Here is a 24,309-nt window from a genome sequence, read left to right as displayed (position 1 = left end):
AAAAAAATGGTCAGTTAGGCATATTGCTCCTCTCCATAGATAGTCTTGGCTTTTCAATATTTGAAAAAGACGCTCCTCGTTTTGGAAAAGAGTTGGGTGTTTCGAAAAGACATTGTGAAAATGGTAAACGTAGCGACCAGATGAATGAAAAGGCAGGGAGGGCCGTCAGCATTTTGTATGCATATGGCAACATCATTGTCTTCTTTAGCATCTAAACAACTACCAAGGCAGAACCTTTTGCAATGTTCGACTCGCCACAAAGTCGTCATCACATTTAATATAATTTCTTTGTACAAAGGTCAAATCTTGTCTTGTCAATCACCCTCCGCCTCATTTCTACACATCATCATATCTCATTCAGTTGGGATTACCAGTTTCCGTGCAGAGATCCGTCCAGTGTAGAAATGAAACCAATCGTGCTCATGCTATGAAGTTTGCTAATGCCGGGATTGGATTGGGTAGAAGTAGTACCGGATTGGATTGGATTGAATCGAATTGATCTTGATATGGGCATTTTGTCAGAACACAGCCACCATCTCTTAATGCCAGTAACAAGGTATGGTATGGTAATACTGGAGTATTATTTTCTGGAAGCTATGCTATTAGGATATAGTGCATAAAGCTTGTGAAAACTGATGTGGAGCCAAATCATTTTTCTTGTCTGAAGATTGAGTTGAAAGTAGATTCTACTGCTGGGTTGCCTGCTATATGGTTTCTCTTTTGGCAGGTGGATTGTTTTTATTCAGAAAGTATGACATCTGGCTAACTCAGCTGGTGTAACTGCCAATTTTTATTTCTTATTCATCTCTGAGTTGTTTTTAACAATTGTTGAATCCTGCATTGAAACGTTTAGTAGAAGTAAAACTGGGAGGACAATTGCATTGGTGACCCATATATATCACTGTAGGCTACGTGCAGGTCAATACGATTACGATTAGTGCTTTGCACCTTTATGCCTTTTACAATTTCTTCTTTAGGTTCGCCTTTGATTTAATAGTAGTCAGGAGTTCCAAATAAACCTTCTCCCAGTCCTTCAAAGGCGGGACATAATATTCCCTGAGACAGGTTGTGTAGGCTTGCTCTCACCTTTGCCCTTAGAACAATCAATAAAAATATAATAATTTATTAAAAGTGCATGAACTTCAACTAATAATTTTCTAGGGACACTGCATATTAGCTATTTCTTCATGAAAATGCTGCTGACCTTAATATAGGAGGTTGTCTATTCCATAGTTCAAAATATCGTTATCGGCAACTTATCACCAAGGGCAAAAAAATAAAAATAGGTATCGGGAAGTATTGGAGATAAGTTGGAAACTTCTTGGGAAAATATGGAGAACTTAAAATCTGTTTTCGCAATCCTGATGGAACTTTCTTTGTCCTTTTTGCCCTTTCTCTCCTCTCCAAATCTGTTTTTCCAATAAATAAAAAAGTGTTTTACCCTTTTCTGGCCCATTGCTGCCTATAACCGGCTTGTGGGAGATAAGTATGCCTGATTACACAATAAATTACTGAAATATCACCGATATTTACCTGTTTTCTCGGCGATAAATTGACATAGTTTATTGCGATGCAGAAAATATTGCGATAAGTATACTTATTGCAGATATATCTGTGATATTTTGAACTATGGTCTATTCGAGATATTAAACTTTGGAAACTATCTGAAGTAATTCTTTTTAATTTCAAAAACAAGCAATACATAATCTTATTTTCCTCGTAGTAATGGCTAAATTCTTTTTATTTCTGCTCTGGGAGCTCTAACTCATAGAAAAACTAGACAGAGACAAGAAAGAAACCAAAGAGAAAAGAAACAAAGGACATCCACCAAACCTAAATTTATCTAGTGGCTCCCCATTCAGTGACAGACCTACCCTATCACAGTGCCACTGCTTTCCCTTTAGAGCAGGAGTTAGGATAGAGTATACAATCCTCTTGATGAATGAAGTGACCTCATGGATAATTTCTATGCTCTTAGTAGACCTATCCAGAATACCATTCATTAGAGAAGGAAGGACTGAAGAGCTGTAACCTCAAAATTACCCTTGTAATTGTTGAACTATAAATGCTTAAACACCATTCTAAGGTTGAAGAAAAATATTGAACCTCCTCTAATTGATGATACACAAACACTAATTCCTTACTTTGCATGCTAAAGTTGTGCATTAAAGTGGGGAGAATCACCCTATGAAAAAATAGGAGCTGAAATTTCCATCTCCATTGCAGAAGATGACAACAAAGAGGTTTTGTAGGATGGAGTGAAACATTAGGGGAAAGGAGCCAGTTGCCGCCCATGCATGCATTCCTCCACGTCCAAACCCCCAATTACCACTACCTTTCCCCCCCAAATTACCGCCATAAAAAGCCCTAAAATATGATCACACATGTACTAACAACTAATCATACATGTAGTCATAGTTAATCATTTTTTAGTTTTCTTGGTTGCTGATTGGTCCATTTGTGCAAAATGTACTATTTTTTGGGGGAGCGGCTATTGGGGTGTCTTAGTGGCAGGTATCGGAGGAATGTTTTAAAATGACACTTTTAGACCACCTCACACTCTACGAGTTCTACAAAGAGCTCCGTAATTGCAGGAAAGCTGAAAGGTTAGCTTTAAGCTCTTCACTCAACTCTAGAGGTTCACTGAAAAAATCAGCAAATTTTGATATCTGGATCAGGTGTAGGTGCGTGAAGTTAGCCTGGGTGGCTAATAGGTTGTTTCTTCTAACTACCTAGCCATGAATGTCAAACTTCAGCACACTCATTTCCATCTTGAAATCTTCTGGAAGAATGAAACTTCAGGACTGTGTCCCTGTAGCATAGCTCAGAGCAGTGGGCCAAGATACTTTTTAGCAAATTATTCAAATATAGGTAAAATAAGAAAAAAATGAGTTGCATAAATGTCCACTCGTGAAAATCTATGAAAAAATTCCAAACTGAATTTCACAGTTGAGAATCATTACTGACTGGCAAAATTTGTTCACACATATGCCTTCCATGATGAAAAGTCAGAGCTGGAATCTTCCTTGTGTCCATTCAACCATACCCATTGGAAGAGAAAAGATTAAAAAACTGTGCTTTTGGATCTGTTTTAATATGCATTTACCTCACTCAGGTGTTATCCAAGTGCTATTAAGCATTCTCTGTCTCTATAAGTTTAGCCAGGTTAACCCATTTCAGCTTATTTTGTGTCTTCAATTTGAGCCTGTAATAGGTTGGGTGCTGCTCATTTTCTTTAATTGTCTTCTTTCCTTTGAATATTGCACCTTCTTATGTGTTGACTGCAGTTCTTTGGGTTGAGAAGAAGAATGATATCAAATTTTATTATGTGATTAGATTAAGACTAGTCAGGAATACTTTGGTGTTTATTTCTTAAATGTCAACGGTGGATTATTCAAGACTGAATGATAAATAGTTGTATATGAATTTACAAATTGTTAGCGAGTTTTTGTGAGTTACCTGCTGTCTTACATTTCCCAAAGTTGATTTTGTCAGAGATTTAAAGAAGGTTTGGTAATAACAAATAATTTCTGAGAATACATGTGAGATTTGCAATCTGCTATTTTGTTGAGCTGTAAAATCGGTTTAGTGACATGAAATGAACACTTGGACAGCATGTGGATGTTCTTTCAATCAAATGATTTGTGACTTTTTAGATGTCCTTTGGTACTCTACTGGAGCCCCTTGAATGGGAGAGCCAAACCACTTGCCTACTAAGTTATTAAAGCATTTTGTTAACCCATAAATGTCTATAGAAGATTTTTGAGATTAACATCTTTCAGTTAGTGGAATTATTATTTTTCCATGTTCACACGCCTAAACATGTAGCGATAAGAGCCAATCGCTAAGCCAAAATCATCAAAGGTCTTTATTGATCTTTGAGAATATTCTTATTTTGAGACAATTTTTTTAATAGTTTTGTATTTTGAGATTGCTTGGTTTTCTGGCTTGTATTTTGTAAATAACTTTAGCTAATTTGATTTTGTATTTATCTTCAATAAATTGCATTGCAATGCAGGATAAGGGAACCAATTGATTGCATGGGCATAACGGTTTTGTAGACATTAAGTGTTACTGTCAAGGATTTCTAATAGAAATTTTGTACTAGGGTTTCTATTGAAGCTATTGTTCAAGCTCTCCCTTTGTGTGAGAGAGTGAGAGAGAAAGAGAGAAATTTTGTACCTTCCACAATTTCATTATATTCATTGAATGGTGTATGTAGTACAAATTATTAATAACTGTAAACGTTGTATTGTGGTTATTATTAATTTAAGTGTTCATAGCTTTATATGTGACACAAATTTTTGGCTTATGAAAATGCCATCTTTTGTTTATATAGAACGATTAAATTAACTCAAAAAAATGATAGGGTAGTTTAATTTTGTTTGCATTATATAAACCTCAAAGAAAACCTTGTGCATAGTATGTAAAGCTTAAATCTACACGAGTCAATGAGTTTGATAAAAAACCTACACAGTTGAATATTGATAGCAATATCACAAGGTCAAATCTATCTCTCCATAATTAGGTATTATAGGGGTTTCATTCAAGTTCTTATACTATTGAGTGTGTGTGGGTGGGTGGGTGGGTAGGGTGGAGTGGGGTGGAGGGGGGGTTGTATTCTCTTTCAATTCGAGGAAAGGATCTACCTTCAATTCTATTCCATTTTGTGTTGTCTAAAAGGGACAAATTAATCACTAATTGTGTGCACTATTTTTGATCTATAATTCTTAAATTCTGAAAAAAAATTCTGAGCAAAACATGCCTCTAGCTACAAAGAATTAAAGACATGTTTTGTGTGGAAGCTATATTATACTTTCATAAGATAAAACAAGTTCGATGGCAAGAGACGTTTGCGTATGTTGCCACACAAAATGTTTCTATTATTGCCATCACTACGAGCAGTGAAAACTAAATCCTGGTTTAGTAGGTTTTGATTTACATAAACATGGCTCTAATGATAAATTTAGCTTGTAAAGCTACAAGGTTAAATATATTGTGGACTTCCTATGAAACGAAGACCCTTTGTATTGCTTGATATTAATTTAGTATTAAACTCACATTTTTTTCAGAGGTTTTTCTTTGCTTATGTGATTACAAGTTTTTCAAATAATTCTCTTAAACTTTCATTAAACATCAAGGATGATTGTTATACATTGATGCTCAAACTTTGTTTAGGAAGACTTTTTGTCTCCCTATGTTAGCAACTACATCTGTTTGACTACTAAGGAAACACTTCTGGAAGGAAGGAGACTGAATAGCTGTGAAAACCTAATAGTACCTACCCTTTTGGGTAAGAGGCTCTAAGGCACATAGGTTAGTATCATCTAGCCGTGGTTTTGTCATGACTAAATAATATAAAATGATCAACTACCAGCTGTTGAGAGGGGTTTGAAATGATGGTATGTCATTAGCAATTGTGGTGGACTTTTATGCTGATCTTAAATCCTCACCTAAAAATTTTCTCAGCAGAAAATTATGATAGGTTTTTTCTTAGGTTTCTAAAATTTATATGAACTTAACAATGGTGTATGTGTCACTAGTGTTTAGAAGGTTTCAATTTATCCATTGGAGGACTGGCTCTTATGTTAAAGCTTTAGTAGTTACAAAGTCAATGAAGTTGTAAATTGCCATGGGATGAAAATATTTCTTGCTGGAGATATTGGTTTAATATTGGACTAACATAGACCTTTGCAAAGGGTTTTTACATCATAATTAATTTAGAATTTTTTTAAATCATTGTGTGGAACTTTTTCAAATCAAGGATGACTTCTATGCATTTATGCCCAAAATAAAAGTTAGGAAACTAGTTGTCGTTGTAAGTTAGCTGCTAAATGGGTTTGACTCATGAAAAATTAAACAAAGGAGGAGATTTTCTAGTCACAAAAAGCCAGTGATCCCTATCTACCTCAGTTAAGAGGCTCCAAGGCACACATCTAAACATCTTGTGGCTTTAGTTTTATGAGATGTTTAAGAGGCTCCAAGGTACACATCTAAACATCTTGTGGCTTTAGTTTTATGAGATGTAGCAAGGTTCAATGCATAGTTTTTGAGTTGATTTTTGTTGACCCATATTTCATGAGAAGTGCTTTACAAGAATCCATCTCTCATGAGCATGATTAATTAACATGACCAGCTGACATCTATTGAGAAGAGTGTGCAACGATAGTGTACCAATTCTATTATGTAGTTTCTGGATGTGATGTTTAGTGGCTCCCATGACTCATTGAGTGAGAGAAATATATCTTATGTTATCTGGTTAGACAAAGGAGTTAACTCAATCTAACTTACAAAGTCTCTTTTTAAAAGTAGGGGCTCTATAGAGATAAGATATTTTTGAAAACATTTTTTTATCACTTGAACAAACAAACAAGGTTATAAGAAAAGTCTCTTGGATCATCCTTTGCTGAGAGGTGAGGGGTGGTTGTTGAATGTGATACTATACATTTGGCTTCCACATAAATCCCATAAGCATTAATCAAATCATGTTTCCTAAAACCTAGCATCTTTCTCTATGTAATAACCGTTGCTGGCTCTAGCTACTAATTTTCTTTATCATTTAGTTGTTTGACATTTCCTCAAACACTTGGCAGGCAACTTTGCTATTACTGCATATATGAAGATTAAATCTTGAACACAATACTAGGAGACGCAGCAAATTGCTCACAATGTTTAGTTAATTTGGATTTATAAGTTCTACATAAATAACTATCAAACACCGTTTTATAGTTCTGAAATGATTCACGCCAAATTCTGAATTCATTCATTAACACACTAAAGTGCAATATGAAAGGATTGGAATTTAATTGTATACTATTGATTGCTTTCAAGGACCATCACCCATGAACCCGTACTTCTAATTGAATTGCTCAATAGAGTAAAATTCAAAAATTTGAAACCAGCCATGTTATTCGAACTAGGAAACTTAGATTGGAATTACAAATTAAAGAACCTCAAATGGCCTAGAAATTGCGAGGACAATTTACTTCAAGCATTGGCGCCACCCGCAAATGTAAGTGCAGGTCCCAAATGCCAAACCCCAGGCTGGAAAAAGAAAACCACAAAACCCAAAAAACAATCACACAACCCTGCTGCTGCAGTCACGCCTCCGGATTTGTGGTTGCAGGCTGGAAATAGAGATGTGCAGCCTTCCAAATGCTAACGCCAACCTTCCTCAGGTAAAACGCAGGCATCTAATTTAAGCCGCTGCTTGTACAAACTCAAATGCTGCCTCACACAGGGAGGACAACTCTCCACAATCCAGGTTGAACTCTCCAATTAGTAAACATAGGTGCATCAAAAGCAAGCACTCATAATTCTGCCCTTACATATGCAGATCGATTCGTTTCAGTTTGCAAGAGACAATGCAATTAAGTCTCTACAAAATAATGTCTCCCAGCAACAGTAGATATAGTAGGAAAGACTCCCAATTTCAGAAAGCCAAATCTTATATTTTTAATCCACAATTTCAGCTATGGATTACATACATACTCAGAATCAAACCCTTATACCTCAGCAAGGGAATTGAAATCAGAAAATTTAGAAACCCTCACACAAGCAACAAAAGAAAATAGACAATTGAATGCCTCTTTCTCTCACCATGGGCTCATATTTATAACCCCAAATAGTACTTAGCTTCTTCATCACATCTTTCACTTAAGAAGCTTCATCAATTCACACAGGGACAACAACTCTCTACAACCCAGGTCAAACTCTCCAATTAGTAAATGCAGGTGCATCAAATGCAAGCACTCACAATTCTGCCCTTACATATATGCACATCAATTCCTTTCAGTTTGCAAGAGGCAATGCAATAAAGTCTCTATAAAATAACGTCTCCCAGCAATAGTAGATACGATAGGAAGAATCCCAATTTCAAAAAGCCAAATCTTAGATTTTTAATCCACAGTACTTCAGCTATGGATTAAATGCACACTCAGAATCAAACTCTTATACCTCAAAAACAGAATTGAAATCAGGCAACTTAGAAACCCTCACACAAGAAATAAAAGCAAATTAGACAATTGGATGTCTTTTTCTCTCACCATGGGCTCATATTTATAACCCCAAATGGCACTTAGCTTCTTCATCACATCTTTCACTTAAGAAGCTTCATCAACACAACACTATTTTATAACATCAAATAAAATAAAGTGCCATTATAACAATGTAAACCTAATAATTAATTAATAAATACGAACCCATTTATTAAATAGCCCCATCCAATGCAGGTGATGATTAATTGTTGTGCCAAATATGGCAATTGCCCAAAATACTCTTATTAAATAGTAAATCCACAATTGAGATCCTCAAATCTCACTATTTGCTCATGAGGGTGGCTATGAGGAATTGACTCAATCAATTGCATTGACTCGCCAAAAATGGGGGCATTGTAGTCCTCCCTCGCTGAGATTGCTTGTCCTCAAGCAAGGACAAGCAATTTGACAACACATTGAAACCTCCACCAAGATCCCATATGTAGAAGCACGTGACATCCCTTTCATCACTAAACCAATTGAATGCTAATAAAATCATCAGACCATCATCATAACCTGCAACATAACACCCAGTACCTTCACTGATGATGTAGAAGTCAGGACATCACTAGAAGACAACTCCACTGGTGATCTCAACTACTCTCCTTTACTATAGCTACCCAACTATCATGCCAACAATCCAACTCAGGCGCAAACAAACTCTGCACCTAATGCAAGTCCTACGTATGTGGGTTGAATATGAGACTGTAGACACTCATCACTATACACACTACTACCACTATGATCATCCCCATCCTCATTCTCAGGCTACTGTGATGAGTCTGCCCCAACCACATGAATATAAATCCACATCGCACGGTTTGCTTCCCCTTTCTACCTCAATGCACAAGTATGAACTTTAGAGAAAAGCCCCTTACGCCAAAAGAACAACTGTCTCCTCAACTCCTCACGAGAAACATCATTAATCCTCCTAGCTAACTTCCCCTTGTCCTTGGCAACTGGCGAGGACTCCACATCAACAGGAGGAACAAAAGACTTCGAAGCAACCTAGCCTCGAGAGGATGACTCTGAATCTCTTGCTTTCCTCATCACCTCTTGTAAGGAAGATGGGTCCAATGACTTAACCCATCCTTAGAGTGGCTCAACCAATCCCTCCAGGATCAACATCAATCGTCCGCACTAATATATCATAGACCATAATTGAAAGCCTCTGAAACTCACTGATGTAACCCTCTAAGCTACCAGACTGCCTCATCTTGGCTAACATTTTGAAGAACACCTCTGGATCCTTCCTATCAAACCTCTCGATCAATCGATCCACAAACTCTTGATAGGAAGTGATCTGCTCATGATGAAGTGAAACCAATCCATGATACCACCAATTGTGAGGAACTCCATAAGATGTGACACACCAAACTTGATAGCACCCCCCTCAATCATCAAACACAATGCCAAATATGTGTTGAGCTTATGGACCCAAGCTTGAGTTGTCACTCTACCACTACCATCAAAGTGCTCTAATGTTGTCTTACTGACCACCTCTCATAAATCAGTCTGTCGATGCCTTTGTCTGTCAGGTACAGGCCTACTTGCAGAATGCTTTCGCTTCTGTGTTAGGAACCTATCAAAATTCAAATGTTTCTTTATTACCTACGATAGAGCATCTCACTCCACAAAGTGTTCCAACACATTATATGCAAAAGGTGCAACCTCAAGCTCAATACTAACTGCATCCGCCTCGAGCCTCAACAACGTGGGCCTCTATGGCCTATCATATGTGCCAGTATGTCTAGTTCTGTCAACACTGTCAACTAACTTGTCCCGATCCTCGACTCTGGCCCTGTTGCCATTTGTGTATATGTCATCTACTTAGGATCGGTGTGAACTAACATAATCATCATGAGCACCTTGCTACCCACTTCAATCTCTAGGGAGCGCAATCCGCTGCTGTAATAACCTTGACTAGTTGTAGTCCCCTCAAACATCAATTTCCTTCACAATTAGATTGTTTGACATTTCGTTAAACACTTGGTAGTTATATATTCTAGTAGTTCCAAGGTGTTGTTTCTAAGATTTGCAAACTTATAGATTTTAATTAAATAATAAATACTGAAAACATGAGTACCAATATAATCTATAGCAATGATGAGAAATAGTAACAATAACCACTTTAATTTCCGTAAATCAAAACTGATGGAAACAATTGAAAAGTATTTATTCTGAAATTCGAATTTGCATACAAAGGAACCTGTTATATTTATTGATATATGAATGCAAGAACAATGTTTACAATCCCCAAATCATGTTCGCAGCTCCCAAATGTATAGTTGTAATGTTCCCTTCTCCGCGCTAGCATTATTGGCACCTGGTTGGTCTATCTTCCCATCTCGATAGGCTAACGACATGTAATTTAGGATGCCAGACAGCCACAGGTATTTGGTTTCAGTTGAAGATATTTTAAATGAGAAATCCTAAGGTTAAAGTCACTTTATTTAATTAAGTAAAGTATAAAGTACTTTATCGATGAAAGTCACTTTAGGACAAAATGGCTTAAGTGACTAGAAGACAAAACAGTCTTCACCCCACATTGCTAAGAGATTTGTTCTTCCCACACTCCGAGGTGATAAAGGAAAGGTTTTACATTGGGATTAAACAACGAATATATGATATTGTTAAAAAATCTTGAATGGTTGCTTAAATGCGACTGTGTTCTTCTTAAGGACAAAACCCCTTGAGAAATCAGAAGCTAGATGTAGCCCCAATCTTCTTGTGAAAACTTACATCAGATTGGTAGAGTACTGGATAGTCAAAGATTTGGAGACAATCTAACTTACATAGCGGCATGAGAGAAAGTAAAGGTATTTGAAGTCTTTTCCAGGAGATGGCATATAAGGATCAGTATGGGCATTTTATGTTTTGGTCAGTTGAAGTAGAAATCTGTAAGAACCCGTAGCTGAGGAAGCAACAAGAACACCCTGTGGTAACCCATCTACAGGTGTCAAGTGGCCCAGATAATATTGACCCTTGTTTAGTGATAACACGATAGGAGCAGGGACTCACCGCTGAGTATAGCAGAAGAGAACTAGTTATAGAACAATCTTCAGTAGATAGTTCATGTTTGGACGATACCAGTAGGAATAGTTACTCACAGCCAAGGAGGAAATGGTGGCACTTTGCATAAGAAATATGGAGAAGGCTGGGCGGTAGAACGAACAATTTCCTCATAACCATCTTGGAGTTGGAGGCTCATATATTACCCCAGTTCAGTAATAGATTACATAGCATCTACTGATAGTGCTGAGGCGACTGTAATAAGTCCTGGGGGAAGTAGGAGTTGAATGTAACAGAGAGGGAGGTGTACATGAATCTGTCAGCAGTAATAGGCTATACCGCGACTGTAGTGCAGGCAACCATCCTCCAACAGACAGGTAGTTTGCTCACCATTTAGATAGCATTCACAATGGTAAACAAATACCAAGATTGGCGTGTGAGAGAGCTTGGGTCTGAAGAGTTATCAACAGGCTAGATCAATACAACTAGCGAGGATTAATCCCAATTTGCAGTCCTAGTACCTTTCGGATCTACATACATCATTCCAGGTGCCATCTATTGTATTTCATTCTGGCATATTAAGACTGTAATCTGTTGTAGCCCAAGTAGTATTTCTTTAAGCTCGCATTTCAGTGATTATATCTGCCAGTTCTTGTATTAGAAATAAATATATATAAAAAAAGTAGCATTGTCCCTATTGACCGCCAATGGTATAACTACCTTGGACCATTTGTGTATCAATTGTTTGGGTTAAGATATCATCGATTTAATAATAGTGCTAGCTAGAGTATCACATGGATATCAGAACTTCCAACTTTGGGGTTGTATACAAACTGTTTGTAAAAATGCCACTAGATGATTTCTAAATTTTCTATGGTTCCAAGGGTTGGAATATTATAGTGGTATTAGAGCTACAAGTCCTGCCATCTTGTGGGTTAAACAAGGAATAAAATGACAAAAGGGTATGAGGAGAAAACTCTATAATTTTAGTTACCTCCAACCAGAGCAAGCAGGGTCTTCTAAACAAATTGATATTGCGGATAGTTATTCAGTGGATGAGGAATTGATTTTTGGAATAGGTGAACAAGCCGAACAGACTAAACAGGTTGATCATTTTGAATAGGTAAACAACATTCAAATGGCACGTAATGAAACTAAACTAGACAGGGAAGTAAAGGAAACATTATGGGCTATTAGAGATTGTTAGAATAACATAGTTGATGCTTTTCAGGAACTTGCAGTTAATCTAAAACAATTAGCCCCTGTCAACAGGTGAGCTTCGAGCCATCACAATGGTGGTAGTAGTGTAGCGAGATCACCTCGAGTTGTTAGAGCCCCACACGAAACACTGACATACCTTTAATGCCAGTTTTTAATGCAGAAGAAGAGGCAACACCACCAACAACACCAAATTTACTACCGGACAATGTTATGGCAATGTATGATGAATGAGATTTGTTTCCTGATCCTATTAAACAAAATATGTCCTTTGTCCAATATCTAAATTAGAAAAGGGAGTCATATAGATAGCAGTAGGATAGGAGGCCTAGAGCATGAAACAGAGACCTAAAGCATGCTATGAACAAATTATCTCCCCATACTTTTGATGGCGGTAGTAAGACATTTGCGAGAGCTTGGATTCACAAGCTAGACACGTACTTAACACTTAAACCTATGTCAGAGATGGAAGCCATCAGATTTGCTATGATGCACTTAGAGAGCGGCATATGATTGGCAACACCATGGGTTGGTTACCCAAGATCATGGTCTCATCACATCCTATGAGACTTTCAGCCCTAAGCTGATTACTCGCTTTGACAGGAAGAATATAGAGGCCTATTATAGGAATTTAGCATAGCTACGACAATGTGGATCTCGGTGATGGTTCCTGACATGATAGTTTAATGTAAGGTAATGCTGTTCATCGAAGGTTTATAGGATAGATATAGAGGTATGGTTAAGGTACTTAAACCAAACACTCTGGATGATGCTATTAAGATCGCACACGATCTAAAGTCACCCTCTTTGATATTACAACCTCCTAAGAAGACATATAAGGGGACCACTTCTTTCCAAAAGAACAAAAACCAGCATAAGGCTACACCTCCTGGGATGGATTTTGAGACATGAAATGAACTCAGGAGGAAGAAGCTATGCTTCACTTGTAGAGAGCCATGGACACTAGATCATAGATGACTTGGCAAAGAGAAGATACTTTATGTAGAGGTGCTTTTAGAGGAGGAGGATGAGCAGCAGAAGGGCATTGATGTTGATGACAGTGATCAGGAGGAGAACGAGGATCGACCACCTAGAGGGAGGAAGAAGGATGGTACCTAGGGGCAGCCTCCTATCATAGCATCACTTCCCAGCGATCCCACGGGACACCCCTTTCGTTTAAAAGGAATTGTTAGAGGATAGTGTATTATTTGTCTCTTGGATACAGGTGCCTTGCATAACTTCATAAGCTCACGATGGGTTACCAAGAGGAGGTTATAGATTGATGACATACCTGAGTTTGAGGTTAGGGTGGCAGGAGGTGAGAGATTGAAATGCGCAAGAAAGGTGTCATGACTTCCAATTCATTTTGATGATTTCCTTCTTGAGGCAGATTTTTATGTGGTGGATTTAGATGGACTAGATGCCATGTTGGGGAGACAGTGGTTACAGACCATAGGCAGATATACAGTTGATCACAAGAATATGTAGTTGGAGTTCTTACAGGATGGCCGACAGGTGATCCTCAAGGCTATGCCAGAAGGGGAGCCTAGATTGATTTCAGCCCACGGGATGGAGGCCATTATGAGGCATGACGACATGGAGTGGACAACACACTATTTCATTTCTTGTAAGGCTACCTTAGACTCATGACAGCAGTTTCACATTGACATTCAGCTAGTGCTTAAGAAGCACAAGAGGTTTTTTAAGGACATTCCTCCAAGTATTCCCCCAGACAGAGGGTTTGACCATATCATAGAGTTGGAGGGTGCCAAACCTGTCATCACGACACCATATCATCATCCCATGCATCATAAGGAGGAGATAAAAAAGACGATTAAGGAGCTTCTAGACATGGGACACATTAGGCCTAGCTCCAGTCCTTTTGCTTCTTCAATTGTATTGGTGAAGAAGAAGGATGACACTCTACGCATCTGTAATGATTACTGTGCTCTCAACAAGAGGACCATCAAGAACAAGTACCCAATCCCTCACATTGATGAACTACTGGATGAGTTACATGGGGCAGTTTACTTTTCAAAGATAGATCTCAGATCGGGGTATTGTCAGATATGGGTTCGCGAGGAGGATGTGCATAAGATAGCCTTCTGATGTCATTATGGTCACTACGAGTGCTTGATTATGCCATTTGGACTCACTAATGCACCAACTACATTTCAGTCCTATATGAACCACATTTTTCATAAGCAGCTGCGGAAGAGCGTATTAGTATTTTTTGATGACATATTGATTTTCAGTAGGACTTGGGAGGAGCACTTGCAGCATCTTGATGAGGTACTCAGTATCATGGAGGAGCACTCATTGTTTGCTAAGGAGTCCAAGTGTGAGTTCGAGTTTACCGGAATTCTTTACCTTGGTCACGTGATTGGTGTAGATGGGGTGAAGGTACATCAAGAAAAGATTCAGGCAATCCTAGATTGGACACCACCAAGGAATGTATTAGACTTGAGAGGTTTCATGGGTCTTTTCTCTTACTACAGGAGTTTCGCTAGAGGTTTCTCTTAGATAGCGGCTCCCCTCATTGACCTCAGATGGAGGTTGGTGAGGGGCCTTCAGATGGACAACTAAGGCAGAGGAGACCTTTGATATGCTCAAATAGGTGATGAGCACATGCCCAGTCTTGGCACTACCGGATTTCTCTCGATCTTTTGTTCTTCAGTGTGATGCTTCAGGGAGTGGTATTAGTGCGGTGTTCATGCAGGATAGACATTCGATTGCTTATGAGAGCAAGAAGCTCAAGGATGGCGAGAGACTGTACTCCACTTATGATAAGGAGATGTTGGCTATTATGCATGCTCTAGCCAAGTTCAAACAATACCTAGTGGGGGGCAAATTCATGATTAGGATGGATCACAATAGTTTGTGCTACTTCCTAGAACAGAAGGATCTTAATGAGAGACAACAAAAGTGGGTTAGCAAGATTCAGGCCTATGGTTTTGACATTGAGTACGTCAAAGGTAAGAACAACGTAGTTGCTGATGCACTTTCCAAGAGACCCTTAGTAGCAGAATGTTGTGCTATATTTGAGATTTTAGCAGATTGGAAGTCTTAGTTGTTGGTTGAGTATTCTAAGAATACTCAAGTTTGTTAGATTATGGATGGACAGCTTCAGGACAACAGGTATAAGGTAATAGATGATGTGATTTTCTATAAGGATCGCATTTACCTCGTACTAGGATCTAAACTCAGAAGTAAAATTATGGAAACTCTACATGATGCACCATCAGCAGGACACCCAGGATTCTTCAAAACCTATAGACAGGTTAGGGAAAGATTCTCATGGAAGGGCCTCAAGGACGATGTCTTCCAACATATCAGGTAGTGTCAAACTTTTCAGCAGAACAAGTCAGAGCATGAGTTTCCAGCCGGGCCCTTCTTACCATGGGTGGCTCTTATAGAAACTTAACTAGAAATTACAAAAAGAGTGGTTCTCTTAATCAATTCCTCTTTTTTCAGGAAGTATTCACTAACAACTTTCAAACTAAAAAAAAAAGGTCCTATTGATACAATAATATTGGTGCCTTGGGGGTTGACGTAAGAACAACTCCAAAGACAACAATCTACTTTTATATTTTGTGGAATAAGTATAGGAATCAAAAGTCTTTTTCGATCATCCAAAATTAGGATTCAATTAGAATAATCAGTAAGGCACAAAGTCTTCAGACACCTAGATTGAATTATACCTTAGAATGCATTAGGCAACTCAAACTTTGCACAATTGAATTCAAATCCCTCTTGAACTAAGTAGAAAAACTTGCAATCAACTCAAGAGAATGTTGTCACACAATAGTTTGGATTGGCACAAAGTCTCAAAACAGCCTACCTCTTTTATTGAAAGCAATTCAAATCTATATCTAAGCTCAAAGTCTTAAAGTGCATAAACAAATTGCGAGAATTTTCTTGCATTGCTAAAAGATGATTATTTACAATGAGCTTTCTCCTTTATATACAAAAAGAGTTGAGAGAAAGGTGAAGAAAGAAGGGGAAAACCCTTGACCACCTTGACTTATTCTCTAGCTAGCTAACTAACTAACTTTGACTTATTTAATGCTTCAATGCTTAAAGCACTTGCAATATGATTACATGAAACAACTTTGCATGTGATATTGTCACATGCATTTACATCTTTTTTTCCAATTACATGTATCCTGTGAAATACAAATTACAAATATATGATGAAAATATTCAAGTGCTTAACAAGACACGACTTCTATTACATCATCCTTTATTGGTCCTCATGCTGCTACAAGATGTCCGATGGTTGATATGTTTTGGTTTGTTGAAAGCATCTTGATCTAGAACAAGAACTTGCATCCTTGGTTTTCTTGTATCATCAAGGTGTTTCTTGGAAAGTATTTTTTCATGACCACTTATGTCTTGAAAGCATAGTAACAAGACTTGTCGCGAGTTGTCCGAGTCAACGAGTTAAGTTACCCAAGCCGAGTCAAAATGGCCCGTGACCTTAGCTCAACAAGTCAACTGAGTTGACTCGGCTGACTCGGCTAACTCGGTTGGGTGACTCGGCTAACTCGCCTAGGTGACTTGGCTGACTCATTTGACTTGGCTGAGTTTTTAATATTTTTGCCTTTGTAGTTATGTTATCGATGTATGTTATGCATGTGATCAAATTACCTTCTATTTTATAATGTTATTGTGTCTTTAGTCTTTATTCAATAATGGGTGCATGAAATTAATTTAAATCCAAAAAAATCTCTATATTTCAAGGGTTTTATCACTTTGCCGAGTCACGAGTTGAGTTACCCTTGCCGAGTTTGAGCTGGGTCCGAGTCTCGTTACTTTGCTTGAAAGCCTTCTATACCTGCAATCATCCCATCTTTCATCCTTTTCCTTTGTATGGCTGCATCATGTTGATGTTCTTTAGTTAACAAAAAAAGGCCATGACATGATCTTTCAAGTTAGAACTTTGCAGACTTGGAAGACTACATGTATAGGATATAAGTGGAAGGCCTTTGAGCAACAAAGGGTGAAGGATTTTAAGTAAAACCAGATCTTCAAATGAAGGAAAAAACTCAATAACGGGATTTTTTGTAGGCATTGTATATAAAGCGGACAACAAGCTTAGAGAAAGAAACTGAGGTGCATATGCATATATATACCAATAGGAAGTTCATTTACTCAGGTGGGTTTTTAATGTCCCACTACAAGTTATCAAGAAGGCACTTGATGCATAGAAATGAGATTTTTATGTCCATTTGCAGCCTTGAAGAAAATATGGGAAAAAGTGTATGCAAACACTTGAAGGTGAGCTTTTTATCTGGCACTGCATAATGTGTTAGTGACTTACTCTTTTTGGAGGGATTCAATGTTAATAATGAGGTTTTTATTCTTGACTGCATATGCAAGAAAAATGAGTATTTGGAAATTTTTCATGAAGGGAAGAACTTGTATTACTTGATTTTTCTCTTTGGTGGAAAGAACTTTGCATTGCAACATTAGAAAGAACTCTTCTTGAGAATCTCAAATGCAATAGAGAAGGCGAAGACTTGGAAATGAGAAGGGAATCCTCCCAAGCTTGATGATTTCGAATTTAGGGAATAATCTCCACTCTTGCAGCTATATAGATGAAAATCTTGACCAAATCCTCACAAGAATGAATGCGATTCTCAGTCCTTTGTGAGTCCTTCATGAATGCTTATTAAGATAGAAGATTTGCTTGATAATAGCATTCCAAAAGAGTGGTTCAACTTTGCAAAATGTGATTTGAAGATACCATTGCAAACCAAAATGTAATGAATGTGAAAAACAGTGCCTACAGAGGATAAGCATGTTTTTTGATTCATGAAAACAAGCTTCAAATTTGTGATTATTATGTTGGACGGGTTTATTACTTGCTGGAAATTACAAGTTGAATTGCTTGTAAACACTCCTCAAAATCACATTTTTATGCGAATGATGTCCTAGCTGGGCTGTTTGAAACAACATGCAGGTTCAAAACACTTGCATCCTCCCTTTCAAAAGCTGTTTTTTTGTAATTGTATGCCCTAGATGGGCTTTAATCTTAAAAACACAACCCTCAATGATGTTGACTCAACATGAAATGCCCAATATGGGCTTCTTAAATGCGAATACAAGTGCTATCTTGTGTCATTTTTCTTTAAAATGGTGTACACATTTTATATTACCATTCCACATCAAAAACGATACTCAAAGCTTATTGACAGGCCTTTTGAATGTGAATACATAGTGCTTGGCATCATTTTAACTAAGCTAAAGACGGGCTTAGATCATACGCATGTATTGTAAGCATGCAATAGATATAAAAATTGCCACCAAAGTTTGGAATGAAGTTATGAAGACTAATGACAGGCTTCGAGACTCCACTCACATGTTATTACACACGTCTTAATAATATGCAAGTGAATTGAAAATTGCAACCCTTTGACAACTCAAAATGATTAACAAACGCATTTTATAAAAGCATCTACATACCCTTGAAGTCATAACGTGCTTTTGAAAGGAAGATGCATGTGTTTTTTTTGTTTTCAAAAACATGCAAATGGCTTCAAATTTGCCACCTTTAGTATGGATGGGCTGTTTGGAGTGTATTACATATTTTTAAATTTTCTTTCAAAAACACATGTAATGTTTGTAAAAATCACCACTATATGAACTTTTAGAAGATGAAAAACATATTTGAATTAAGACATGCAATCATTTGAAAAATCACCACTATTAAACACTTATGGTTACTCTCATGTGCATTTACAAGTAACCATTTAAAAGAGAAGATGTGCAATCAAAGTTTAAAACCCCATCATTACATTGAAAACTCATTTAAAGTTCATATATCCTCATGCAAACATACAAAAATAGAGTTTTATTTTCATTTCACATGTAAATACTCCCAATGTGTTATGCAATGGCTGATGAAAAGCCCACTTAGGCACGATTTCAATTAAAGAATAATGTATGCAGTCAAGCCAAAAAAGCCCACCTGCTGAACGCTTAATTTTTTAATATCTTTTGATAGACAACTCTGATTGAGGCCTAAAATAGCTTGAATGAGTGGGATTGAAAATGTCACAATCTTAGGGCAAAAACAGAACCAAAATCAAACACGTCAACTAAGAAAATGCCTCTGAGAGTTTAAACTATGTAGATTTCTGTAGGGTTGCCCCAATTTTGTGAATACAAAATTTGAGGACAACAAAGCCCAAAGAAAATTTGAAAGCATTATATGAAATGTCATTGACTTTGTTTAATGTGGTTTAAAAGCATTGTACAGTAATTCAATTTATGTTATTTTGGCCTTGTAATTCATATATTTCACCATTTCTATGATGTCCATACTGAACTTGACAAATAATTATTTGCAAACTTTGCTGGCCTCTTTTGCCATCAATAAATGGTTTGATTGCCGTTTTTCAGCATCATACCAGCTTTTCCATTAGACATGCTATATTTGTTTACCTCTAAGTTGCGGTATTTTTCACATTTTCTCAAAATTTATTCTTGGACTTCTTTTCTCGCAGCCAGACTGAGTTGATTTTAAAATGGGAGCAAATTTATCTCATGAGCCAAAAGCATTTGCTCCCAGGGAAGAGAAAATCCCAAGTGATGTGCTGCTAGAGGATAGAATTGAAATGGATAAAAATACTGCAAGTGGAGAACTTAGCATTAGTTTTGGTTATCAGTGCAATGACCAAAACGTTATTGCCAGCAAGCCTTCACATGATGTTGAAACCCACTGTGATATAAAAGTTAGTAATCAGAGCTTCACTAAGAGTAGTTCATTTTCTTGTTTGTCTGGTGCTGCACTGAGTGCAAATACTACATTGGCAAATACCAAGATAGGTAATGGGTTGATTGGGGTTGAAATTTTACCTGGTTTAGATTCTCCTAGATCATTTAGGAGACTTGAATCATCTCCTTCATTCTCATGGTTAGATTCTTCTTCTTCCTCTTCCTCATCTTGTCAGAGCTGTATTTCCACAATGTATGGTAGCTTTACCAGCCAAAGTGAGATCGTCAATAATGGGAAATCTCTTCTAGGATCTACGAGTGCACCTACTAGACTAGAGACCTCAAGGTTTCTTAATGCCACTGATGTCCAAATGGCTGGTGGAGCTGCTGGGGAAGATCGAGTTCAAGCTGTATGCTCAGAGGAGAATGGATGGCTTTTCTGTGGGGTGTATGATGGGTTCAATGGTCGAGATGCAGCTGATTTCTTGGCGGGATTCTTATATGAGAATGTTGGGTTTAATTTGCATTTACTAGAGTGGCGTGTGAAGCAACAAGAAACTTGCCAGGCAGCTATATCAGGTGTAGAGAGCGGTCCAGGGCAATCGTCTGAAGGCCATATTTGCAATCATCCATCACCCAATTTAAATTCTGTCGGGAAAGATAAATCATTTGAGAGTACAGTAACACAAATAGAAATGAACCAAAGTTGGGATATAAAAGCTCCATGCAAATCATTTAGTGAGGGGGATACTAATTCTTCTTTGCAAATTTCATCTGAGTCATTTAGGCAGGGGGTTAGTAAATGCCTACAACTTGCTCTGGCTCAAGTTGAGAGTGATTTCATGTATATGGTAGAGCAAGAGATGGATCACCGTCCTGATTTAGTGACAATTGGATCGTGTGTTTTGGTGGTGCTTCTTCATTGTCAGGACCTTTACACGCTAAATCTGGGCGACAGCAGATGTGTTTTAGCAACACGCAGAAATGACGATGATCGATGTTTAAAAGCAATACAGCTTACTGAAACTCATACCGTTGATGAGGAGACAGAAAAAAGGCAGCTTTTGGAAGAACACCCTGATGATCCCTTAACAATTGTTGGGGGAAAGGTGAAAGGCAAACTTAAGGTAACTCGTGCTTTCGGAGTTGGCTATCTAAAGAAGGTAAGATTCTGGAATAATGTATAAATTAATTATTTTATTTTCTTCATGCAAACATAGGTTGCTCTGTCTGTGTTCATAGCTGTGGAATCTTTTATCTGGTGGAAGATCTCACAACATGCTTTGGTTGAATTTGGGACAGAAAAAAATGAACAATGTCCTGATGGGTATACTAAGAGTTGGCAACTTATCTAGCCCACCATATATTCGTACTCAGCCATCTGTGAATATTCACAGGGTCTCAGAACATGATCGGTTTGTTGTCATTGGTAGTGATGGTTTGTTCGATTTTTTCAGCAATGATGAGGTTGTCGAACTTGTTGATTCATTCAGTCTGGCGAACCCTCTGGCTGATCCCGCCAAGTACATATTAGAGCAACTCTTAGTTAGAGCTGCAGAAAATGCAGGTGATGCTCAGGAAACCTCATTTTTCATTCATTCTTACTTGTCATGCACTTTAGTTGCTCTAGTGTGTGAGACTATTCTTCTTGTTGCAGGTATGAGTATAGAACAGTTGACGAGCATCCCTTGTGGGCGACGGAGGAAGTATCATGATGATGTGACCGTCGTAATCATTTGGCTCATGGGGAATAAGCAGAACCAGCGCATGACCTCAACAGCATCAACTTCATTCTAGAAAATAATACTTCTGTAGGCCAATCTAGGCTATTTCTTATTGTAATATCCGAGCACAGTTAATATATGGGTTTCTGTAACAACTCCATGCAATTGGTCCAAAGGTAACATCCATTGTTATACCCCAAAAAGGCCTAGATGAAGCTAATGTGCATTGCATCTCTTCATGTGTAAAGTCCATTTGATCTGATTTGCCTTTGGAAAGGGGGCCTCTTAAGTGTATGCTCATCTATATACTGCGTCTCACCAATCTCATTAAACAACAACTTCCACTTAAGATTTTGCAATGGTTTCGAATCATAAATTCAATGCTATTCTTCCTTGTTTGTGTGGTAGTGGTAGAAATAACAAGTAGACCCCTGATTTTGTGGTACGCCTGGCTTAATTACCTTTTTATTCCAGTTCAGGTAATCAACTTATTGATAGGTGTTACATCAATATACATAGGCATTAATATCTCTAAATATTGTGATATTGCTATTAGGATTTAACTGTGTATTTTTTGAGTCAAACTCATTTACCCATGTATCATAAGTAGTGATTTACACATGAATCCATCTCTCATAAGAATAAATGGAACACTTAGCACAACCACCACAACCTTAATTGCAAGGTTTTTCATGTTACATGAGATGATGTGAAAGGTTCATAAGAGAATATTGGTGATCTGAAGTCTAAATTAAATAAAAATATATATCTTTAACAAATTCATTTTTGATTATTTAAAAAAAATATATAAATTAAAACATATAGAACAAACAAATACTTCAACTACTTTCAATATGAGCAAAATTGAAATGAAAGGAAAATAGTGTAACTCTTGTTCTATTTGAAAATTGATCATATACTAACCAAATTTTTTTAAAAACACGGGAAAACTAATAGTTTTATTAATTTAGATTTGTACCATTGTTTTCCAAGTCTCCCAAGCCAGCCCATAAAACCATCTAAGAGTGTCAAACTAAACACAACCTAACATGAAGATGATTCATTCTTTAAGAAAAGAAAGCAACATATAAGAAACATAATGACCACCACACAAATGTAAAAGGGGAAAAGACTTAGTAGTTGTACAAGGTAAGTTCATACACCTATGACTCTTAAAGTGTAAGTCAGATTTTGCTAATTTTTTTGGTGTATCTTCATAGGTGAGTGAAGAGTTTAAAGCTAAACTTTCATCTTTTTAGGAATTCACAAATCTATCTATGGGGATCATGGAGTGCAAAGTGGTAAAAAAATGTCGCTTCAAAATGCTCACTCGATACCTGCTATGCTCATGCACCAATGGTCGCTCACTCAAAAAACCCTAGTATTTGTGGTAAAATGTCTTAGTAGTCTTTATGAAATGTTCCAATAGTGGTGCACAAATTGGTCAATCACCAATGAAAAAAGCTAAAAAATGATCAACTATTGGTACATGTGTGGTCAACTATTAGTACATGAGTTTTCAGTTTTTGGGGCTCTTTTATGAGTGATAATTGAGATATATCTATGACAAAACTATTAGTCATTGTTAGTTACAGGGTCTCTTACCCTACCTAAGTTACCTCAAGTTCTTGATATTTTTCTAGAGGAGATCACATGGGATAGTAGTAGGCACAACTATGTAGAAAATAGGTGTAGTTTTAAGTCTATAGGAAAGTTTAAAATATTCAAATGAAAACATGGATAAATAATCCTTATGTAAATTAGAGAACCTTAAAATATAATGTTTTTTGTTAAATAATTTGAATTGAGAGTTCACGTGACAGTGGAAGCCAAACAAGTCATCAAAACTTAAACATTATATCAATAAATCTTATGAGACAACTAGAGTAGAGGTTAGAAATGTATCTCAAGTAACACCAATATATACTACTCAACATACCATTGATAAATATTTAAATTTGAAACCTCCTCACAAAAATAAATAAATAAAAATAGTGCTAAATCTAAACTTCAACTTTCATTGTATTACATCCAAACATAAATTTCTTACTTGCTAATTGCATTGCCTTACTTCTAATGTAAGCCCTACTCAAATAGCATTTTAACCTTCTAAATAGGTGTCCAAGTTGTTATAATATCTTAACACCTCTCTTTGAAGAAACCAAGCATTAATAACATAAGACAATTGAGGTTGTATTCATCTTACTCACTCACCTAATTTAGGCACTATGTGGTTGTTAATTTCTAGTTGGTCATTGTTTATAATTGTGAGATGTTTAATTGTAATTGGTTATTTCAACCACATAAGGTGACAAAACAACCACTTGAGAAATTGGGCTCTGAAAAGTGGCTTGACTTAAATAGATTCACTTAGTGTGGGCCTTGCTTTATTGCTACACTTTCTCATTTCCATTTACAATCATGTTTCTAACTTTTTTAAATGTATAGTGAAATTTTGATAACATACCAAAAATGCATGACTTACGTGGAAAGGTGTTAGATGGAAAATATTTAAATGCTATATTATATTATTTAAGCATCTTCCATTTGACACTTGGCTTTTTTCACGTGAGTCATGTATGTTAAACTTCTACAAT

At 37.1% G+C, this 24,309-nt stretch overlaps 1 protein-coding gene across 3 annotated transcripts; it reads left to right on the top strand.

The window, feature by feature from the left end:
* Window positions 1–230: 230 nt before the first annotated feature.
* On the top strand, window positions 231–22,106 carry LOC149534974 (Protein phosphatase 2C family protein). Of its 3 annotated transcripts, none has more exons than XM_089804013.1 (4): window positions 231–556; window positions 19,782–21,151; window positions 21,291–21,555; window positions 21,646–22,106. In XM_089804013.1, the coding sequence occupies exons 2-4, from the start codon at window positions 19,799–19,801 to the stop codon at window positions 21,783–21,785; spliced, it is 1,758 nt and encodes a 585-aa protein (XP_089660139.1). In that variant the 5' UTR covers window positions 231–556; window positions 19,782–19,798; the 3' UTR covers window positions 21,786–22,106. The 3 variants fall into 3 exon arrangements, with proteins under 3 accessions (XP_089660139.1, XP_089660138.1, XP_089660140.1); XM_089804012.1 differs by having other exon boundaries at window positions 232–556; window positions 19,778–21,151; XM_089804014.1 differs by lacking the exon at window positions 231–556 and adding an exon at window positions 602–749 and having other exon boundaries at window positions 19,778–21,151.
* The last annotated feature ends 2,203 nt before the right edge of the window (window positions 22,107–24,309 follow it).

Source organism: Cupressus sempervirens, chromosome 10, assembly GCF_028749045.1.
Source record: "Cupressus sempervirens isolate cs-2001-9-10 chromosome 10, ASM2874904v1, whole genome shotgun sequence".
NCBI classification, from domain to species: Eukaryota; Viridiplantae; Streptophyta; class Pinopsida; order Cupressales; family Cupressaceae; genus Cupressus; species Cupressus sempervirens.
This window is presented reverse-complemented; position numbering and strand designations above follow the sequence as displayed.

Coding starts and splice junctions, on each gene's coding strand:
- LOC149534974 (XM_089804013.1), top strand. CDS start 19,799: ATGGGAGCAAATTTATCTCATGAGCCAAAAGCATTTGCTCCCAGGGAA. Junction 21,152..21,290: donor GAGTTGGCTATCTAAAGAAG/GTAAGATTCTGG, acceptor AATTTGGGACAG/AAAAAAATGAACAATGTCCT. Junction 21,556..21,645: donor TAGAGCTGCAGAAAATGCAG/GTGATGCTCAGG, acceptor TTCTTGTTGCAG/GTATGAGTATAGAACAGTTG.